The following is a 22,154-nucleotide window of genomic DNA, read 5'->3' as shown; positions in this document are numbered from 1 at the left end:
CCAAGGGTGAGATCAACTGCCAGTACCACCCCCTTCACCCACCAACATGTATCCCCTTACCTTCCTGAGAAACAGTTTCTGCAGCCTCCTGTGTGACCGCCTGATCATCTCTCACTGCCCAGGACCACTTTGGCTCCACAGACGCTCGAGCCATTCTGACCACCGGGCAGTTGCCTCTTCTTTTATCACCCCCCTTAGTGCTGTGCAGCACGTCACCAGGCATTAGCAGCAACCCAGGCCATCTCCTTCCCCCCTCCTCCCCGCAGCCCTCTTCAGCAGCCACCAAGGCCATCAGAGGAGGAGTCCATTTCCTAGGCATCGGCTGGGTGGCTGCAGACAAAACCCAGTTCTGCGAACTCCAGAAGAATGGGAAATAGCAATCAGCCCCAAGGCACCGCTCTTCCTGTGTGCTAAGTGCAGGCTCCCTGTGCAGTTCGGAATCCCTTGGGGAGTTTCTGCATCTGGCAGGATCCATCAATGCCAAAGCTCTGAAGAATTACTGCAATGTTCAGAACTGTCAGAGGCCTGGAGTGGCCACCCTGTGGCCCTCCCCATGGTATGCCTGCCCACCCTTAGCATCATATAAAAAGGCCCCTTCTTCTATGTCCTTTACCCAGGCGTTGGCTCTAGCTGAGAGATGGTAAATAAAAATAACAACTTATTCTTGCAGGTGGCTCGTCCTGTGCACGAGGTTGTGGTGTGGTGACACTATCCCTGTGACACTCCTTAGTGTGGCATGTGAATCACAGAGACATGCACACACATGTCTCTGTGGCTCACATGTTGGCTGCCTCTTTGTTCTGGGACAGGTTTTGGCCGTATAAGGAAATGCCTGTTTTTAGAAACTTTCGTATTACTTCCAGCAGCTGACAAGGACGAGGAACAGTGGGGAAGTGAGTTGAAGCGAATGGTCTTCCTTTTCTCACAATTCTTTCTTTGCCTCTGCTCGTGTGTTTATCTTGTGGGTGTAACAGTTCTTATTGTAGCCTAAGCTGGCCTTCAATTCACACTCCTTCTGCATCAGTGCCGGGATTACAGACCTTCATCAACCACCTTTGGATGTAGCCTAATGATTGTTTTTAACTTTTTGCTTCTTTTCTTTCTCTTTCTCCTCTTCTCTCCTCTTTCTCTTCCTCCTCCTGTTCTTCAATATTAGAGACTGAAGCAAGGGCCTTGTCCATGATGGCAGTTACATACCACTGAGCTATGCCTCAGCCTCTTTTAATTTTGGAAATAAAGTCTTGATAAGTTGTCCAAGGTGGCCTTACCTCAATGCTCTCCTGCTTCAGCCTCCCAGGGAGGTGGCTGAAGGGCCTGAGCCACCACATCAGGAAGATGGCTGATTGATGGGCCTGGGCTACCACGCCCAGGATCTCTCCACTCATCTCTTCCTCCTGTTTTACTCTGCTCTAGGCAGGCCTGACACAGCTCAGTCTTGACTTCTCCCTCTGTGAAACCACCAGACCATTAAAAGTCACCCTCCCCATCCTTGTGTCTGGACTGGATCTGCATCCCTCCCCAGAAGCCTTGGGTGTGGCCTGAGCCCTGTCATTAGGAAAAAGCAGCAACCTTCCTCCCACTGTATTGGACTGGAGGCAGAGCTCCCCTGTAAATGTGGCCTGCAGCCCAGCCAGGCCTGTCTCTGCACACGACCACTGGTGACATCGTGAGGAGAAACGGCAAAGCTTCTTTGCACTATCCTACAGGGTGTCCCTAGTGTCGCAGAGGACAAAATGAAATGTTTCCCTGGAACTGTAGACTCTTGTGGCCTTCGTGATCAAGTTTATTTTAATTATTTCAATCTGCAATGACCAAGTTTGATTGAAACATAAGGATTTTTTTTCATGGATTTTTGGCTGGGGTGGGGAAGAGTGTGGTGCTGAGTTCTGCCTCCTCTCTAGTTATGCAGATACAGCGGCTCGGGGAGAACAGGGCAGGGTGGTTCCAGGTGGGGGCCGCAGTCCATGTTTCCCCACGGAGGAGCACAGCTGCACGCCAGGCTGGAACGGGGAAGCGGAGTCCAGGACAAGAGGGATTCCTGGTCAGGTTGGGAACAAGTGCTGGAGCAGGGCTGGGGAGGAGAGAGAAGGCCTTCTTTGAGAATCCTAATATTATGGTTCCTTTAGGCAAAGGCCTTCCCCAGTGATCTTTAATGAAGCAGCTCTCTCAGACAATCTTAGCTTGTTCATATTTCTTTATTGGGGGTGGATGTGAACACATACGCATTATTCGTGGTGAACCAAGGATTATATAATTTGGGGGAAGGGTGTGGGACTATCCAGGAAGGGAAAGGTCACTGACTGAAGGCTAAGACTAAGGAGAGTCCTCATTAGTGCGGTGGTGGTCCAGGTGCTGGGTCCGTGACTGACTGCTCGTGATTAACGACTTGGGGGTTGTGGTTATGTGCCCTAAAGCAGGCATGAAAACAAGGGGGGAGTTAGCTCTACTCCGGCCAGTCTCAGATCTCTGAGATCCCTGGGGTCTGAGCATGCTCCAGCTCACTAGCTCCAGGCCCGTTCCTCTGATGGCAAGGTCCATGTGCTCTATGGAAGATCATGGAGTCTTTGGAATTGTTTCAAGCATGTGCAAATGAAAACACAGCTTATATTCACTAGCCAACCTTTCCCTCTTAAAGGACTTAGGAAAGATACTTCTATAGGGAAATGGTCTCAGCTTGACCCATATCACTGTCACTCAGGGACGTCTGTGGGGGTGAGAGGGCACTTAGAGAGAGGAGTAAATAATTTCCCCTGCTTATCTTGTGCACAGAATGGAATTAGGCCTCGAGATATTTGCCTATGTCCAAGGGAGGGGTGCATGGCCAGTTACCCCAAAGAAGGGATCCCTCAAGGAAAAGGATGCACCCAACACTATGGAAGATAGATTCATCCAGGTTCTGCTGGCCATCTGCAAACAGACTGGGCTCTAGTCCTCCAAGCTAGCTACTGCATAGCTAGTGCAGGCAAGCCAGCACAGCACAGCAAAGCTCCCAAAACCTTCAGCCCGACATGCTTGCAGCCTGTTTGCTTGTGATCTAGAACAAACCCTCTCACTGGAGGTGCTGTTGCCCCTTGGCTCTCAATGACTACATAGCTGAGCACGGAGTTGGTATTTAAAAAAAAAAACAAAACTGGTCAGAGGGCTGAGAATCGAGTCTGAATAACCCTGACCTAAAATGACTACATTTTATAATTGTAGTTTGAGCTGTCCTAAGTGTAATTCCATTCCAACTTCCACAAGAATTAAAAGGCAATCGTCCAAGACTTGGTGCCTTTGAAAGTGCATTAGCCAACAGACCAGGGCTTTGATCTCTGGGGAAATGGTGGTCATGTCAGGTTGGAGTGCAGCAACAGAGACCTTTCATTTTTAATGGAATGTAATTGTAGATGCATGTAAGGTGTAGACTGGATGTTGTCATGGTGACCGTGACAAGAATTGCCTTTATTGAATGCCACGGAAGATCGTCATAACAACCTTGGCTTTTTTATCTCCAGCTGCGTGTTTAAAGAAGTGATTTTGTGGAGCAGCTCTCTATTTGTTGGTCCATGCTTTGAGCAAATGTACCATTACTACATGGCACCACTCCTGCAGAAGATCTCGTAGGTCACGCAGTCACAGCCCGATAATCAGCACCAATGCTGTGACAGCTGTGACAGCAATGCTTCCTGTTTGTTCCCTTCCTGCCACCAAGCTCAGCCTCAAGCACCATGTCTTCCTGTTCCCTTCTGGTCACTATGCTTGGCCTAGAGCGTCCTGTCCTCTTCTGCCATGAGTAGCACTTCCGGCCACCATACACAACCCTTGAGCACCCTGTTTTCCTGTTCCCTTCCAGCCATCATGCTCGGTCTCTGTCCTGTCTTCCTCTGCCTTGTGAAACACGGTGTTTTCTTGCATTGGACCCACTCAGAACAACACAATGAGGACCTGATGTTGAGGACTCCGTGTGCCATGTTGGAAGTGACGTGTGTCTCCATGCAGTGCATGGGTCCCATGTCAGGACCAGGTTACAGGCACTTAGGGCAGGAGAGTTTCCACCTCAGCCTACTGACAAGGACAGGAAGCCTGTCTCATGTGACCCCTCACAGAGCCACAGAGCCTGGCCTGTCTAGATGAAGGTTCCTGACAGGAGTCTTTGTGATCCACAAAGCACAGAAAAGAGATTGAGAGTCAGAGAAGTCACCTACAAAGTGGAAACAGAACTCTCTTGCCCACATCTGACTGCATTTATCTTCAAATGCAGTCAAGTGGAAATTCCATAGCCACTGTCCCTTGCCACTTGAGCAGTTACTCTAATCCTCAGCATCCTCCAGGGACTCCAAATGTGTGCATGTGTGTCCCATCTGTGTCCATGTGTCCCAGCCCCATAGGAGAGGGAAGAAAATATGCAACGGTCCCCTGTGTGGTCCCCACACCGGAAGCAGGCACAACTGTGCTGTCTTATCAGAGCGAGCCTCTACCTCCATGGAACTGGTCTATAAGCACCTGGGGCCATCTCCAGGAGGCACAGAGGTGAGGTCCTACCACATCCTGACATCCCAGCCACTGAAGATGCTCTGTGTCTCTGGGAGAATCCCAAGCAGCTCCACACACAGGGAGTCAGCAGCTCTGCCGAGGAAGGGCAGAGCTTTGCAGTTTGGCTCTGCTGGAAACTGTCATCACCTCTGTCCACTCCGGTTGCAGATGGAGAAGGAATTTCAATGGATGCCTGGGCCAGCAGGAAGTGTAGAGAGAGTGGCCACCACAGTGTCTGGGCAGGTTCGGATGCTACTTCACATGCCTGTGGGCTGCATGTGAAGACGACATCATGACTAAAACTGCTTAGAAGAGGGGCTCTGTCAGTTAAGCGCTTGCTGTAAAAGCCTGGCGACCTCATTTCAGATGTGCCCGCCCCCGCAACATAAGATCTTGGCACAGCTGCATGCATATGTAATCTCAGCACAGGGCAGGGGTGGAAATGGAGTGTTGAAAAGTCAGGTGGCTGCTCAGAGCTCATTGGTCAGTTTAGCTGAACTGGTGGACTCCAGGTTCACAGGTGAAATACCTTTCCTCAAAGAGTAAGGCGGAGAGCAACTGAGGAAGGTCCTCAACTGTGCTTATGGTGGAGAAACTCATTTGCAAGGTCAATTTCAGGTCTCAGCACGCTCTTCCCTGGGAAGCTGAGGTGGGGGGATCCATCACATAGGTAATACACAGGGGACAGTAGTTCTCTTAACAGATCAAATGCTTCCTCTGCTGTCACTGAGCAGAGGCCGCCTCCAAATGATGAGATGACCTGAGCTGACAAATGGAGCGATTAGCTGATTACCTGTTATCAAATCCGGACACACCCAGAAAAATAAAATGTGCAGTGTACCAAGGTTGCCCTGTTATTTTCAATATTTAGGGGATATTCAATATAAGGATCTGTCTTAACTAGTTAAAAATATATACAAAATTACTGCACCTGTAGTAAAACTTCTTTGCAAATTATAGAAAAGTATGGAAAAAATCATTTTCCCTGTGATCCTAAAACTTGGTGGAGAACTTTCAGACTCTTTGGGTATCTCCTCCTCTTCCTCCTCCTCCTCTTCCTCCTCCTTCTCCCCCCTCCTCCTCTCTCCTCCTCCTCTCCTCCTCTTCCTTCTTTTTCTTCTTCCTCTTCTTCCTCTGCCTCTTCCTCCTCCTCCTCTTCTTTTTATCACTTTTCTCCAGACATTTCTTTCAAACCCTGTGTGTTACACTGGGACTTGGGAAGTGGGGTGGAGATTTACAATAAAATTTTGGGTCAGAATTTTTCTTAAAGTTAATGCTTGGTTTATCAAAACATAGCCTAGAAGGAAACGGAAAATTTCTACTTTGCTCCGAGTTTCCCTCAGTCCGGATAAACCTCTGGACATTTCCTGCTAAAATGCTGAGTTTGGAATTTTTGAGACCATCTAATGATTAGATATAGCCACAAGATCGCATCGGACAAGATACAGAAAGCCACTCTGTTCCCATGTTCTGCTGATGGCAGGTTTCCCTGAGGCGACACTCCCTACTTCTGTACAGGAAGCCTCCCTCAGTTCCCCAGTCAGCACCAACCTGGCTCCCCTGTAGGGTTGATATAGAGCCACACTGGACATGAAAAAGCCCCTTAACTGGGGCTGCCCTGGCAAGGGGTTCTGAAGGCACAGCCTAGTCTGACGCAGGATCTTTGATCTCAGAACTAAAACATAGACCCTCATGCTTATTCCCTGCATGTCAACTGTTTTCCAATGTCACCTCCAGGCGACTAGCTCCATAAGAAGGAATACAAACTTGTGATGTTGCTTTCTGTGCTTTGCGTTCAAGGCAGAGATAAAGGATGGTAAAATGGAAACGGAAACACAGCACATCTCTGACAGACCGGGTCAGATGGGTGTGGGAGGAGAGAGGCTGAAGCCCTGTTGGCACAGCTCAGCCCCCAACTGACGAATTCTGATTGCAAAACTAATTTTGTCACTCAGATGGGACTGCAGACAGCCAGCCAGCCTCAAAGCCAGGAAGGGTGAATATTTGCCTGGTGGGTATCAGCACGTTGCATTTCTCTGCATTTGAGGTATCTCATTATTTTCAAAGTAAATCAAAGTGGCTGGCAACAGCTAGATCATTGCACAAATGATAAAGAATCAAAAAGCAACACACACACACACACACACACACACACACACACACACATCACACACACACCACACTCACACACACACCACACTCACATACACCACACTCACACACACACATACACCACACTCACACACAAACACACACATACACCACACTCACACACACACACACACACACAAACACACACACACACCACAAACACACACACACACACACATACCACACTCACACATACCCACAAACACACACACCACACAAACACACACCACACAAACAACAACAATAATAAAAATAAAGAGTGGCCAAACTTCCGTGATTCCATTTCTGTCTGACAGGAAGCCTGGGTTTGTCAGGATCTATAGACTCTCAGCGAGTGAAGAGTCCTCTCTGGAAAAAAGTGCTTCACTAAGACACCTGCACTGTGCTCTTCAAGAAAACTTTATCTCCTTTGTTTCTTTTCCCAAATTTTTGTTTTTATTATAACCAAAGAAATAAATAGTAAAATCACAATGGTAAGGAAATTTAACTAAGCAAGCAGTCGTTTGTAGGTCTTAGAAAACACACAAGCAATTTAATGTTACAACTATCATTACATTAACCCTCTCCATGACAGTACTGGAGAAGAGTTCCAATTCCTCCAAGTTCTGGGCACACACATATGCCACAACAGCTAAATCTTTACTACGAATTCAGCCCAGGGCACTGTAGTAGTACAGTCCTTTAAAATAAGCCTTTGAAGTCTTATTATAGAGCAAGAGTTAGGAAGAGGGAAAGAACATAGAAGGACCAGCAGAGGGAAGGCCAGAATCAGCCCTTTAAAGTCTCCCTGCCTTGTTAATCCCCACACTGTCCAGCCTGTTCTGAGTAAGGACTGACCTCCAGTCAGGTCCCCACTCAGTCCGAGAGCCATGCAGTGCCCGACTCTGCCACAGAACTCCACTCTGGGGCCGGGGTGTGTTTTCACCACTCCTAGTGGTTACACTCAAGTCACTGAAAGCACAGCCAGGCCTGTTTGGGCACTAATGGGAACAGAGGATGCTTGCCTGGGGTGTGATCTGGAGACAGCAGCCCGATGGAAACAGTGAGTTCCTGGACAGTCTCCAATTCTAGCCACTGTCCTGTGGGTGACCCCTCAGAAGAAGTCATTGATTTCTCCAGAAAGGACTCACCAGCAGTAACCTTCCATGCCATGGCCCCTAAATCCACTCTTTGCGCCTAACAAACACACCTAATTTTATTCTCTCGGCATACCTTCCCCCGCCCCAGATAGGAACCTACTACATAGACTTGGAGGGCCTGATATTTGCTGTGTAGATCAGGACGGCATCAAATATACAGGAATCGTCCTCTCCTCTCAGTGCTCTGGGATTAGAGGTGTGGTTTGTGTTACTGTAACTGGAGCCCGACATTCATTTCGGTAGCCAAGAGCAAAGGAGCCATCAACAGTGAAATCTCTTCTCACAGCTATGATGAGTCAAAGAATGGATTGTGAGAACATACACAATAACAAAACAGATTCCCCAAGGAACACAGCTCCTTCCATCTATGAACAGACAGGCCCAAGCCTTACCAACTGCAGCTTTGACTGCCTCTTCCTAAGGAGAGTAAAAAGGAGACTGAGAGATTCCCAGGTTTGATGCAGAAGTCCTCCAACCCCCTCTGCAATCCACAGTCTCCCAGGTTCACTGAAACTAGGATGCCCTTCAAAACAGCATTCTGACAGCTATCTTACCCTTAGATAAAACTAACCGGAGGCACTTTGAGATATGACACACCAACACCCATTATCACAGAACAGACAGTTCTACCAACACAATTCCTATGCTTAACATAGAAGTCCACCTTGGTGAGAGGATGATTTCATGGTCAGGGGATGATGTCATGGTGAGAAGATGATATCATGGTGGGAGAAGGATGTCATGATGAGAGAATGACACCATAGAGTGGATGATATCATGGTGAGAGGATGATGTCATGATAAGAGGATGATGCCATGGTGAGAGGATGATGTCATGGTGGGAGGATGATGTCATGGTAAGAGGATGATGTCATGGTGGGAGGATGATGTCATGGTGAGAGGATGATGTCATGGTGGGAGGATGATGTCATGGTGAGAGGAGGATGTCATGATGAGAGGAGGATGCTGAGAACGAGACTCTCTTATCAGACCCATTCTCGGTGTTGGGCTGTCAGATAAAGCATATGAAGGCTAGTGAAAAGCCCTACAGATTTGGCTAGTGAGAGGAGGGTAGAAGACAAGCAAGCCTGTGCCTTGTGTTGTTCAGTGTGCAGTAACTGGGTGTCAGGGGCCTTCCTCTGTCCCATCCTCTCACCACCTTCTGTTCACAGAGGGAAATGCCTGCTGCCTAGCATATGGACTACCCAGGCCTTGACCCTTGAGCGCACACTGCAGTAACTTCTCTTTTGCTTTATAAACCTTTCTACTCTTTTCCTTTCCTTGATCATTATTGTTGTTGTAATATCACTACATATCATTATCAACATAAAAAACAACCTTTTCTGCTTTAAGAAAGCAAACAAAAAAAATCACAAAAATTAGGAGAGTTTTTGTTCAGCACCTACTACATTAATACAAATTAACATCATCCAGTTGAAAAAAAACCCTGCCTGGCTAGGTTCCAGTATCCTCCTCCCACGTGGTAAGGATTATTTGTATCAGACATTGAGAACTAACATAAAAGACACCTTAGAAACCTTCTTATTTGCAATATTATTAAAATCAAACGGCTATTTGAAAATGAGAGACCCATCTCCAACTGAAGATTAGACCTAGCCCCCAAAATGTTACTACTAGGACCCTGGTTCACCCCAACATAAAGTTCAGGAGCTGGCAGGAAACTGACGGCATATAGACGTCCTAGAGGAATATTGCACATGACATAGATAATAATTATGATGACCCAAATATTCTGACTAAAAGAATCCACCCATAAGGACTGTTAGCTGGGTGCTGTTCCCATTTGGCACACAGGGCGACCCCTACTGTTCAAAGACTTTATTGCACAACCTACCATGCCTGTGTATGTCCCCCAGAATGTCAGAAGTTTTCAATTTTCTATCTTACTCTTCCAAAAAGCACATCACAGTTTGCTTCATTAGACTCCAGGCAGAGTAAACAAAGCAAAGAAACTGAGAAAGCCTGCACGGTGGTCATTCTTCCTAGCTCCTACCACGTTAGCAGAGGGAAAGGACAGTGCGACTCATCCTACCTCTGCGGACGATGAGGAGGCTGGCTGCGTCTCAGCTGAGGAGGTTGTGTCTCCTTTGCCCTGGGAAAGCAGAGTGGAGAAGGAACATGGGTAAGTTTGTCCGGCCACAGCACATGCCTTCCACAGTCCTCACCTGCCCGCGGGTACCCACCAAGACTGGCCTCCTTTTGTTTCTGAACATAAACCTCCACATGGCTTCGGGGGCCTCGGGAGCTTCTGACGCTGGAGAGGACCTCTCAGAGAGGACGGAGAGGGGAACTGGCAGCTTTTGTGCAACTTTGAAGATTTTGCCAGAGGAAATGATGTTTCCATCCTGAGCCTCAAATCTCAACTGAAAACGGCCACTCGCTTAAGCGGTGGGTCGGGCTTTATCGTCTGTGGCAGAGAGGGAGCAACCGCTATGCTTGAGTCTTTGGTACCTATTGCGTTGAAATGCTCCCTGCAGCAACTGTAACCACAAATGCAACTACAATATGTAAGCATACGCGTAGCTAGAACCCAGTCACACTCAACGACTGATGCCTAAACAAACCCAAGGCTACGCTGATTGGGATCCTGTCCTTTCCAAACCCCTTTCGGCCACCATGATTTAGAGAAAGTTTGGAGATTTGCTTGGCAATGTGCCCTGAAGGGCTTGAGGACAGAGGCTGTGCCTGTCCCCATCTCTGCACATCTCTCAAGCCTGTGAGATGGCTCAGAGTACAAAGACAGTTGCCACCAAGCCTGATGACCTGAGTCCAATCCCTGGGACCAACGTGGTAGATGTAGAAAACAGACTTCCTCATTCCTCAAGTTATCCTCTGACCTCTCTACAAATGCACAGGCATATGTGTATGTGCACACACACACACACACACACACACACACACACACACACCATACATACATACATACATACATACATACATACATACATATTCTCAACTTTCTTAATTCCTGCTATCTTGATTGAATAGATAACAGGTTGCTTATATAACAATCTACAAAGAAGGGGGAATTTAATATGAAATCTAAGGCGTCCTTATTGTTATATTGTTGATATTTGGCTTTGGCTTTTGTCAATCAGACCTCATTGAAGTGGATATTCTGGGTGGCAAACTGTGGTTTTTAATATTCTTATTTTTTTCAATGTTTTTTGGAGTAATGCCCAACTCTATAATTTCTAGTAGCTTTTTTCAATAAGAATTTTATTTAATTAAAATATAATTATATAATCCCCCTTTACCTTTTTCTCCCACTAACTCCCCTTCACATGCACCATGGCATACAAATGCACACGTATATACACTGAGGAAATAAATATCATTTTTCGATCTGTTTGACCAGGCCTTCACTTACCACGCTGTCCTGTATTCTCTGACCTCTGTCCCTTACCCCACATTTACTAGCAAGTCAGAGATGAGGAAAAGCCAAAGTTCAAACTTATGCCTTTGCTACTTAACTGTGGTCCAGATGTCATGGAGAGTCAGAATTGCCAACTTCACAAATGAAGTCAACGATCTCTCCTGTGTCACTGCTGCACGGGCTGCCCTGGGTTGTCATAAGTTACCATGATCCAAACTTCAGGGTGTGGAGAGAGTCCTGCATCTACTGGTTCTGACGCTCAGCTCAGTATGCCTTCATTCCCACAGGACCAACAGGAGGCTGCGAGTTTCACATTGGGAACCTTGGAACCACCTGGGAGCTGGGAGCACTCTCAGCCTAGATAATAAGACCCTCTGGGGACAGATGCTGGCTGTGTTCACATGAGTGTGTTTGAGAGCCATTGCCTGGTATGTCCCCAGCTAGACAGTAATGGCTGAACGGCATGAGCAGTCTCTGGCTTACTTCCTTACATGACCTAAAGCTTTTATCCCAGCCCCCATGACGCTGGAATGCATAGTGCTGGATTGGGTGGATTAGCAGTTTCGCCCTCTGTGGCAAATGGGCTCTGTCTTTCTGTGGGACATCAATTCCATCTAATCCAGATGTGTGTGGCCTTCCCCATCACTATCCCCTTCTCTCAGAGATCGTGAGGTCCAGACCCTACCTTGTCTCACCTTTGCTGAGGATCCAAGTGTGGGCATGTGCTTGTTTTGTGCAGGAGATGCTCCCCACCCCCACCAGAGAGTAAAGTGAAGCATGAATGGTGTGGTCTTTGAATGCGCTTGGCCCTGGGAGTGCCACTATAGGAGGTGTGGCCTTGTTGGAGTGGGTGTGGCCTTGTTGGAGGAAGCATGTCATTGTAGGGATGGGCTTTGAGACTCTCCTCTTAGCTGCCTGTGAGCCAGTCTTCTCCTGTTTGCTGTTAGAATGAGATGTAGAACTCTCAACTCCTCCAGCATCATGTCTGCCTGGACACTGCCACGCTCCCACCGTGAGCCTCTGAACTATAAGCCAGCCCCAATGAATGTTGTTCTTTATAAGAGTTGCTGTGGTCATGGTGTATCTTCACAGCAATGGAAACCCTAACTGAGACAGATGTGGAGAAACCCAGGCTCCGCTGACTCTTTGGGACATTTTAGTTCAAAGCCAATAGAGACCATTCTTGTTCAGAATGGGTTCTGACAAATGGCTAATTTTTCTAAGACAGTTTGATTTGGTTCCTATGTAGTGACCATAAATGATACACTGACTGGCAGATGCCTCACCATATGGAGCCTGTCATGACATGATATCGACACCTCACTCTATCCATGACCAGCCCACCAAGCAACGGCCTTGCCCTGAGCATGCTCCAGGTGCCGACAAATTCCTTGGGCTGCTTAGGAGCCCTGAAGATACTGCTGCTCAGCTGTGCTCATTTTCTACTTTAGAACTTGGGCTTCTTCCTCTTCTCAGCTCCAGAGGTCTGCAAGAAATACTCAGGACAATCACGAATCAGAGAACTCAGAAGTGGCTTAGGAACCAGCGGTCTCCCACAGTCCGGCAATCACACTATACTTTCTAACCCTCTCATGACTGGTCCCTCCGTTGTCCTCTCCACCTGCTAATGAGCTCATTTCGTCTCCGTCTTGAGCCAGACCTGGGGTGGGCTTTGCTCCAAATGCCCCCTCTTCCTTGCAACTACCCAGGAGCAAGTGGGGAAGACAGATCCTATCTCCCCAAGGACTCACTGGGATGGGATGGATGGAAAGGAGATAGGAAGGGAAGGGGATGGGAGAGCAGTCTAAACAGGCGCATGTGTGATAGTGCGGGCAGCACACATGTAGCTGTCATGTTGTCTGGGGTTTCTGGTCTGGAGACCACACTCTCTTCCGTCCCTCGTGGTCTTTCTTTCTACTGGCCCTTCGAGAGGAGCTGGGAATGAAGAGGCCCCTTCTTGCTGGATGATGGAGTGGCCTGAAGCCTCTGTGCATAACTCTGCACAGCCATATTGGCAAGCAGCAGGTAGAAGCAATGTATAAGCAATTTTCTAAAAAAAATTAAAATTGGTTTTCTTACATTTTTATATTAGTGGTGTGTGTGTCTGTGTGTGTGTACATGGATAACTGTGCTTGCCACCTGATGATTTGTCTAGTCCCTTGACCCACACAGAGGAAGGGGAAGGCTAACCCCCACAAGCAGTCCTCTGACCTCTACAACCACGTAGTCCAGAAAGGCTCCTCCCTTCAGGTGGTAACTGGTCCAAGCCTCTTGCTGCTTCTGTCACAGTCAAGCACCCACTACACTAATGGCCATTGTCCTGGAGGAGCTCTGGCTCTCTCTGTCATGCCCACCACCAGGTCATGCTGCAAACTTGCAAGGGCCCTTGCCTCCTCCTCAGTTGTCAGCCGGGCTTATTTCCAGACACCAGACATTGGGCAAGTTGCTCCACTGTTCAGCCTCACTCAACTTCCCCATTTGTATAATCAAGATGAAGAGAACTTGCCACATACATGGTGTGGGGAGAAACAAGCGCCAGCTTCCAGCGATGGATCGCCAGAAGGTGTAGATGCTGTCCCTGCTAGTGACGTGGAGAACACGGAGGCTTCCTTCACAGTTTAACATCATGGGGAACCCATGAGCCTCTAGCCCTTCTTTGAGAACATTAGTAACATAATTATAGCCTTCTGACCCAAGGGCTACAGCCACCCAGCTTCAGATCTATAAGAGTGTGCCCAGAGAGGGACCACAGACCATTTATGGGGGGTAATTCAAACAAGTTGAAGGACCTGTGCGTTTGTGTGTGTCTGTGTGTGTGTGTGTGTGTGTGTGTGTGTGTGTGTGTGTGTATGAATGTAGGCATGACACCACCTAAATTTTATTTCCTAAAAAGAGTTAGGTCATATAATCAACATTAATATTCTATCATTAAAAAAAGTCATGTAGGGACCTAGGAGACAGCTTGGTGGGCAAAGTCACTTACTATGCAAGGCTGAGGCGCTGAGTTCAAATCCCACAATCACATAAAAACTGGACATGCAGCACAAGTGCCTGTTAACCCAGCTGTCCTACGCAGAGAGGGAGGTGGAGACCAACATTCTAGAAGCTTCTGGACCAACTACAGGAGTCTCTCCACACCGGGAGACAACAACAAACCCAGATTCAAACCAAGTATGTGAGGACCAACGCCCACGATTGTCCCCTGACTTCTACACCTCACCATGGTATGTATACATAGCCTTCATCCACATATACAAATGTGCACACACACACACATAGTAAACACATCATGTATGTATCATAGACACACATCACATGCACACATGCCGGTACACACACACACACACACACACACACACACACACACACACACACACACATGTGTGCGTGCAAGCGCAGAGGTTCTGAGTCCCTTGATCCCTTCAGCCTTCCATGCATATTCATCCCACACCACTAGATGTCAGCAGAGGATGCAGGGAGAAGCCTGTGAAACCCCAGAGATCCTTTATGAAAACAGAAGGAGGGAGGTTGTAGCCAAGCCCTTGAAAGTCCAGTTTCTGGAGAGCTAGAATGGTGCTCATGGTGGCTTGGGGTTTTTGACAATCTCCCCATGCAGCCCACCCTGGCTTAGCACCTACCAGCCTGTGGCAAAAGTGCAGGCTCCCACCCATTTTTCAGAGCATCCATGAGTACGCCATTCTCCCACCACCAGAAACACCTAAAGAGTTGGCCACACTGTGCAAACCTCAGAAAGTCACAGCTACTGGCCAAGAGCAGGGTGATCACAGGACCCAGTGCCTCCCACATTCAGTGGGAGACCACCTATGGCATCTTCAGAAACAGTCCACAGTGCAAGCCTTCCAAACATACGCATGTGCTGAGACAGGGGACTGAACATGTGCACACCCCTCCTGCACCTGAGACTTTATTCTCAGCCCAGAGGACAAGCAGGAAATGGCCTCGCTTCATAGCCCAGCCTGTTGGTCCTGAAACACACCCTGGGTTGTTTCATCAGTACTCCAACATTCAAGACACTGGGTCCAGTATGGACGTGTGGCTTTAAGCACTTTTCTGGAGCCACATGCAAGCTCAAAAGAGATTTCTCACAGACTTGGAATGCTGAAGCACCCAATGCAGAGCACCCAAGAGCTGGCCAATGAATGCACTGCCTTAGATATCAGAAGCTCCAGAGCTCACAGACATCCAGGCAGGGTCTCCATGCTGAGAATAAAAAAGAAAGAAATAAAAAGTCTGAAGATTGCCTTCATTCGGGAAGAGCACTCTGACCTCATCCAGGATTCTGAGAAATCTGATGTCCCCAGTGGGCCAAAGCGCAGAGGAAAGAAAAATGCATGGATGGCTTTTCCAACATTGGGATTTCACGGAGAGCTGAGAAATGGGATATCTCACATTTCACCAATGCTCTTGGCCAAGTAAGAGGCTGCTACGTTTGCCCAGAAGTTCATGGTTGAAACCAGCAGAGCCTCTCAGAGCCCAAAGGAGCATCACCAGAGTCAGGCCAAAGAGATGCAGACAAAGGACATGATGGCTGGCTTAGAGTTCTATGGGAGACACTAGAACAAGAGGCATGAGTCCCGCATCAGAGACAACTCAGCAGGGATCACCTGCTAGACAGAGGCCTCAGGCTGTCACCACTCTGCAGTGATCAAGAGAGAGAACGTGAAGTAAGATGAAGAGTAGAGTCCCGAAAGACAATGAGGAGTGGCTCCTAGGGTGGCAGCGTCTCTGAGCCATCTTCCCCCTAACCTCATTCACATCCTAAGTCACTGTCCAGAACACTCCCAGAAAGGACCAATGGCATCCTTGTCTGAAGGAAGGGACACTCCTCCACGTGCCATTTATTGTTTGACTTTCTTCTTCTCCTCCCCGTCCTTACTACTCAAACACAAAGGAGAACGGTGATGGCTATGCCTAGTTGTCAGCTTGACTACATCTGGAATGAACTACAGTCTAGAAACGGAGGGCACTCCTATGATCCAGACCTTGACTTGAGGCTGGGAGACACGGGCTGCTGACCCGGATCTTGACATGGAGATCTTGAGGCATAGTGGCCATGAAAATCTTGGGCCCAGGCAAGCTAGTACACACTTTTAATCTCAGGAGTCTGAGACAAGCAGACTGGGGCAAAGCAAGTTCCTGTTCCAGGCATGGTGGTACATACCTTCTGGGCCACACCTTCTGCTGGAGGTCTACATAAGGACATGGGAAAAAGAAAGACTCAGCCTTCTTTGCCTGCTTGCACTTGTGAGGCCTATGTGTAATCCCAGAACTGAAAAATTAACAAGCCCTTCCTTACCTACTTGGCCTGAGTGGTCACAAAATCAGTGTCTTGACACTCCCATGAGGGGAGCATCCTTACACTCACCTGTGGCTATCAGCATGGTGAGGGGCCTAGAAATGGGAGCACCCTTACACTCACCTGAGGGCAGCACCCCACATTCACCATGGCTATGCTGGGCAGTTCCCATTTTTGTCATTTTCAGGTTTAGAATTTTGTTTCAATTTAGTTAATGAGGTGAATTTCCCATAACATAATATTGATTATTGCAAAGCAAACAATTGGGTTGACTCACACCATGCTCACATGCACGAGGCCCCAGTACATTCCCAGAACTGGAAGTCCAGCAGATGGTAGGCACACATGTGGCAGACTCCCATGTAACCCAGCAACATCCCCTCTTAGAATGTGCCCAGATTACCCAACACAAGTCAACTGAGCAGCTAGTGCAGTTGCCAGATCCTGCTGTGTGCGACTCCTCATTGCCTGCATTACTGTATTCAACTTACAGTTCACAGATCCCCCTGCCCTGGACCACTTGGTAGGATGCACTGCATGTGATGTACTGTGCTGGGAAGGGACACTAGAACCCAACCCGGCAACAATAGAACAAGAGAATGGGCCTGACTTGTCCTGGACTCAGGCTAAACATATGTGGGCCTCTCGGACTTCTCACCAATTCAGAGTGGCAGGCCTGGGCCTTCTGTGGGTTTCTGTGAATCTGTAACAGCAGTGTGGTCCAAGCTGAAGCTCAGCAGGACAGTTGGTCTTGTACTAGAAACGTGTCTGAGTCACTTGGAAGAAACACACAGAACTCCAAACAGCCACCACGCAAAACCAGGCCCAGGAGGTACACTGAGGAAGAGGAAGGTGCCTGAACTGTCCTCATAAACCTAGAGCTAAGGAGATCATCCACCCTGTGTGGATGTGGCCGCAAGCCACATCTGAACCAAGGTTTCTCTCTCTCTCTCTCTCTCTCTTCCTTTTAAAGATTTATTTATTTATTTATTTATTGAATGTATATGACTACACTGTAGCTGTACTGATGGTTGTGAGCCACCATGTGGTTGCTGGGATTTGAACTCAGGACCTTTGGAAGAAGCAGTCAGTGCTTTTACCTGCTGAGCCATCTTTCCAGCCCCCACATTGACTTTCTTGACATCCCAGCCTGAACACCAGAAGCCAATAACATGTCTTTCTGTCTGCTAAACATTTGTGACAGTCACCCTGGGTTAACAACCAATTGAGCTTTTAGGATTAAAGGTCCAGGGTCTTGGGGAGCCTGGCAGGTGGTAGGAGGTTAAGGGCTAGGTGTAAACTATCAGGCAGATTCTGAGTCACACTTTCAGGAATAACATGGACCCTCAGCACCAGAAAGGTTAGAGCAACTGGGAGAAAGGACAACAGATCCCAGGCCTAGACAGGTGGGATAGCCTCCCTGAGGACTACCCTGGGACTGTAGGTCAGAGGTAGAAACTTTCCTGTGCTCCAACAGGAGCGCGGTGCTGGGGTCCTGTGTAAGAATTATCTTCCATGCCAGGTTCAACCTCATTGGCAGCGCAGCAATGACAGAGTTCACTCAGGAGCTGTGTCTTCTGCCCCAGAGGACAGATATGCTCACCTCTGGTTCATCATGGCCCTTCGATCCTCAGGGAGATAACTACTATGCCCATGTGGCTGGGTCATGGAGCATAGATGCTGGTCCAAACTCCAGTTGCGATGTTGTTGTGTGGTTGTTGGCTGTTGACGATTTCTGTGATGAAATACCGTGACCAAAGCGACTTTGTGAGGAAAGGCATTATTTGACTTACACTTCCATATTACTGCTCACTATCAAAGAAGTCAGGTCATGGCAGGAACCTAGAGGCAGGAGCTGATGCAGAGACCATAGAGGAGAAGCCGTGGAGGCCAGGGATGCTTACTGACTTCCTCCCCATGACCGTGCAGGCTACTTTCTTTTAGAACCTAGAACCACCAGGGATGGCCCCACCCAAAATAGCCTGGGCTCTCCCATATCAATCACTAATTAAGAAAATGCCCTACAGGCTGGTCTTCTGGAGGAATTTTCTCAATTGAAGCTCCTTCCTCTCCAGTGACTAGCTTGTGTCACGTTGGTTAACATTTAAAGCGGTATTGCTGAGTAATGAAACTGGCCTTCCATGGTGTAGTGGTCTCATCTAACCAGCTAATGACCTTACAAGATAGGCCTCCCCAAGGAGAGAAACCTGCCTTCAGACAGCCTTTGGATTAAATCTTGACTCCCTGTCTAGAAGGATTTTCTGTCTGTGGCTATGCCCTACAGATTTTAGACTAGTCACTTATACTACGCTGTGGTCCAGATCCTTAAAACAAACATGTCTGAATATCTACATAGCTATATGCATGTAGCTCCAGATACGGCATTCATATACCTAGCTTGCTGCTGCTTCCAAGCACCTCCTGTTGGCTAAGCATCTTTGGAGAACCTGAGTTGCACACCATTTTGTCTGGGAGAGCATCTCAATATCAGCTCCTACCAGTCTGTTCTGGATACTTGACCAGGGAACTGGAGATGGACCAGTAGTGCAAACTGGCAGGGACTGATGGGTCCCCCTTACTGATGTCTCCTGCATTCCAGGCTCAGGAGACTGGAAAAAGGCTAATGTGAAGTGGGGGTGGGGGGGCAGGAGAGCGCACTTGCTGTTGCTCTCAGGGCCACAAGGAGAACTTCCCACCGGTCTCTGTTACCCACCCTCCCAGGCAGGGGAAACCCAAGGCCTCTGAACCCCACAGGCCTCCTGCTATCCTAACCCAGCCCAGGGCAAGATGAAACACTATGGAGGAGCAGCAAGAAAGGCACAGGCACACTGCCTGGGAACTGTGCATGTGTTCAGACACTCAGGTTCTCAGCTCACAGGTCTTTCCAAATGAGTTTTTGTAATGATTACTGGCAGCTGATTCTGGGCATGTACTTGGAAGGAGCTCAAAAAAAAGAAAAAAAAGAAAAAAAGAAAAAAAAAAGAAAGAAAGAAATCAAGTGACGTCATCAGAGCCTTTTCATTCCCATCTCTCCATGGCTGTTTATGTAGACATGTTTGCTTCTGCTAGTGATGTCTGGAAACTAGAGGAAGTGGCGCTGAGCCCTGTTTAGCATAGACTGGGCCTTCCACGGACACACAAGCACCTACATCACCGTGTATGGCCAGTTCCCGACTAACCATTTTAGATCTTGTATTATCAATCAGAGAGTGTAACTAATCAATTATTTACCAACAATGGTTGTAATTTACAATGGTTGTAATTTTCAGTCTAACTGTGGAGCTTGTGGTAGCAGAATATTACATTTAAAACCGAATTTCAGTTTAGGAAGATATTTTACTGCAAGGTGGTGTAGGAAGGTGACTGATACAATGCTTTGAGGGAGCGAGGGAGGGAGGGTGAGGGGGGAGACCCTATTGTTTGGCTCAGCTTCCCAGTGCTGTGAATAGAATGGGAATCCAAGCTAAAGGGAAGACTGACAACAAAATTTTGCATTCTCAGAAAAAAAAAAAAACAACAACACATTTTCGTGTATTTTTGAAAAGGTTTGGCAAGCTGTCTAATTACCATGGAAACATTAAGTAGTGCCAGGAGTTTTATTGTAAAATACCAGGATGTTTATGTGCTGAGAAATGCAGTACTTCCCTGTGAAGCCCTAATGGAGCCAGTGAGAGAGCATCCCTAAGCTGTTCCTTTCTGCTGAAAAGGATGCCTGTGGGCCCAGAAGAAAGGGCATCTCAACCAGACCACCATCAGACCAGATCCTCAGCAGTTCTGAGGGATATTTAGAGCCAAAGACTCATTGGGACGAGGCAATTAAACAATAGGCAGGAATCCATAAAGGCCTGGACAAACCTGGAGCACATCTGCGCTGGCCCAAGAGTCAGGCCCAGGAGTTCTATAACAACTTCTGGCCTCCAATGTTAGCATTCTCTCTAAACTGCACCCCACAGTTACCTGGCAACAACCAGGTAGGCCTGGCCCACTGTAAAAGAGGCTGCTTGCCCCCTCCTCCCTTACTCTTGATCTCTTGCTTCTCTCCTGCTCTTGCTCTCCCCTTCCCCATTCCCTTCCATTCCCCCTCTCTCCACGTACTCATGGCCATGGCCAGCCTCTACTTCTCTTCTCTCTTTCTTTCTCTGCCTTTCTCTGCCTCTACTACCCTCTTAACTTCCCTCCCCATGCCCTGAAAAAACTCTTGCTATACTATACCGTCAGTTGTCAGTCGTGTAGCTGTCCCTCAGGGGGAAGGGATGCCTTGGCATGGGCCCACCGAGGCACCCCCCCTCCCCCCATAACTCACCACATCCCCATAGAACACATCTTGTACCTCTTTATCTTTTTATAAACACATCATCCACAACCTGCTCGCCAAGGCCCAATGCTAGGGCAGGGCTTGTGACCAAAGAGAAAAGATGGGTCGCATGGCAGCTTAGGTGCACATGTCTAGAGTTCATGGTGAGGTTCTAAACTCCAGATACAGTACTAAGGTGCTGGAGGAGGGAACTTGGGATTGGCAGCCTTATAAAAGGAGGGCCTCAGGTCCTTCTGGCACTCCAGGTCATAGCATTTGTGCCCTCTGGGGATGGAAGCAGACATCATCCCTTTGACCTTGACAGCCAGCCTCTGATCTGTGAAAAACAATGCCCGGTTTTGTAAAACATGAAGTCTGAGATGTTTTATTATAGCAGCAGGAACAAACAGCAGCAAGAATGAGAAATGAATCAAATTATACTTGCTAGTCTGCAAATGATGGGTACTAGCCCCAGTGTGCCTTGTCAGGAGGCCAGCTATTGTGAAGTGACCTGGTTGTGAGAACAGAGCTTTGGAAGTGGGATTAAAGCCCCAGAGAGCTTCAGCCTTGTACCAGGCAAAGTTGCAATAAGAAGTTGCTCTCTCTGAACTAGGGACAGAGTGCACAGGACGCCTCCCCATGTGCACACATCTAGACTCTGGTACTGAGGGCTAAGCTTGTGGTGCTCATGGGCCACCAAGCCCATTGCAGTTTGTCACAGAGTTCAAGTGGGCCAAGTCCCTAGGCATTTCTTTTTCTCTCTCTTCCTTTCTTTCTCTCTCTCTCTTTCTCTCTCTCTCTTTCTCTCTCTTTCTCTCTCTCTCTGTATCTCTCTGTGTGTCTCTTTCTCTTTCTTTCTTTCTTTCTTTCTTTCTTTCTTTCTTTCTTTCTTTCTTTCTTTCTTTCTTTCTTCCTAACTAGAGATAACTATAAACTCCCTTGCCCTCGATTCAATTGCTCGCCCAAATTAAAGCTTGATTCCGTGAGGCATGGGAAGCATGGGCTGAGCTGCAGTGGGATCTAGACCAGTGTACGAGAAGGCGATGGAGAGAGGGCAGCGCTGAGGAACTCTCTAGCCACCCGGAAGCTCAGTCTCTGTGGAACTGAGACAATAAAGAAAAGCCATTCTGGCATTAGCGCTTCTGTAAATGTTTTTCCTGAAAATGTGCTGATGTTTTGTACCATTTACTTGATGAAGTCTGCAAGCAAATCATAAACCATGAAGGCAGTTCTTCATGGAGGAAGGAGACACTGCCTGAAGGAGTAGGGGGAAAGAGAAAACAAAGAGAAATTCATATCACTTCTGATAAATCAAATTCTAGTCATTTTATTACGTTTGATTTTT

The 22,154-nt window shown here is 47.9% G+C and overlaps 2 protein-coding genes across 2 annotated transcripts in view; both read right to left on the bottom strand.

The window, feature by feature from the left end:
- The window catches only part of Rps6ka2 (ribosomal protein S6 kinase, polypeptide 2), a 214,345-nt gene extending 213,951 nt beyond the window's left edge, over nucleotides 1-394 (bottom strand). Inside the window, exon 1 of the mRNA XM_006523199.3 lies at nucleotides 61-394. Within this exon, the coding sequence (XP_006523262.1) occupies nucleotides 61-108 (48 nt within the window). The 5' untranslated portion in view covers nucleotides 109-394. The remainder of the gene's footprint in view (nucleotides 1-60) is intronic.
- A 1,373-nt stretch (nucleotides 395-1,767) lies between these two features.
- Gm1604b (predicted gene 1604b) overlaps nucleotides 1,768-22,154 on the bottom strand; it is a 62,055-nt gene continuing 41,668 nt past the window's right edge. The window contains exons 3-4 of the mRNA NM_001033442.3: nucleotides 9,855-9,914; nucleotides 1,768-2,071 (exon numbers count right to left, since the gene is read on the bottom strand). Coding sequence (NP_001028614.1) covers nucleotides 1,898-2,071; nucleotides 9,855-9,914 — 234 coding nt within the window. The 3' untranslated portion in view covers nucleotides 1,768-1,897. The remainder of the gene's footprint in view (nucleotides 2,072-9,854; nucleotides 9,915-22,154) is intronic.

This window comes from Mus musculus, chromosome 17, assembly GCF_000001635.26.
Source record: "Mus musculus strain C57BL/6J chromosome 17, GRCm38.p6 C57BL/6J".
Taxonomy (NCBI): domain Eukaryota; kingdom Metazoa; phylum Chordata; class Mammalia; order Rodentia; family Muridae; genus Mus; species Mus musculus.
Note: the sequence above shows the minus strand (reverse complement) of the source record. Positions and strands in the feature narration are given on the sequence as shown.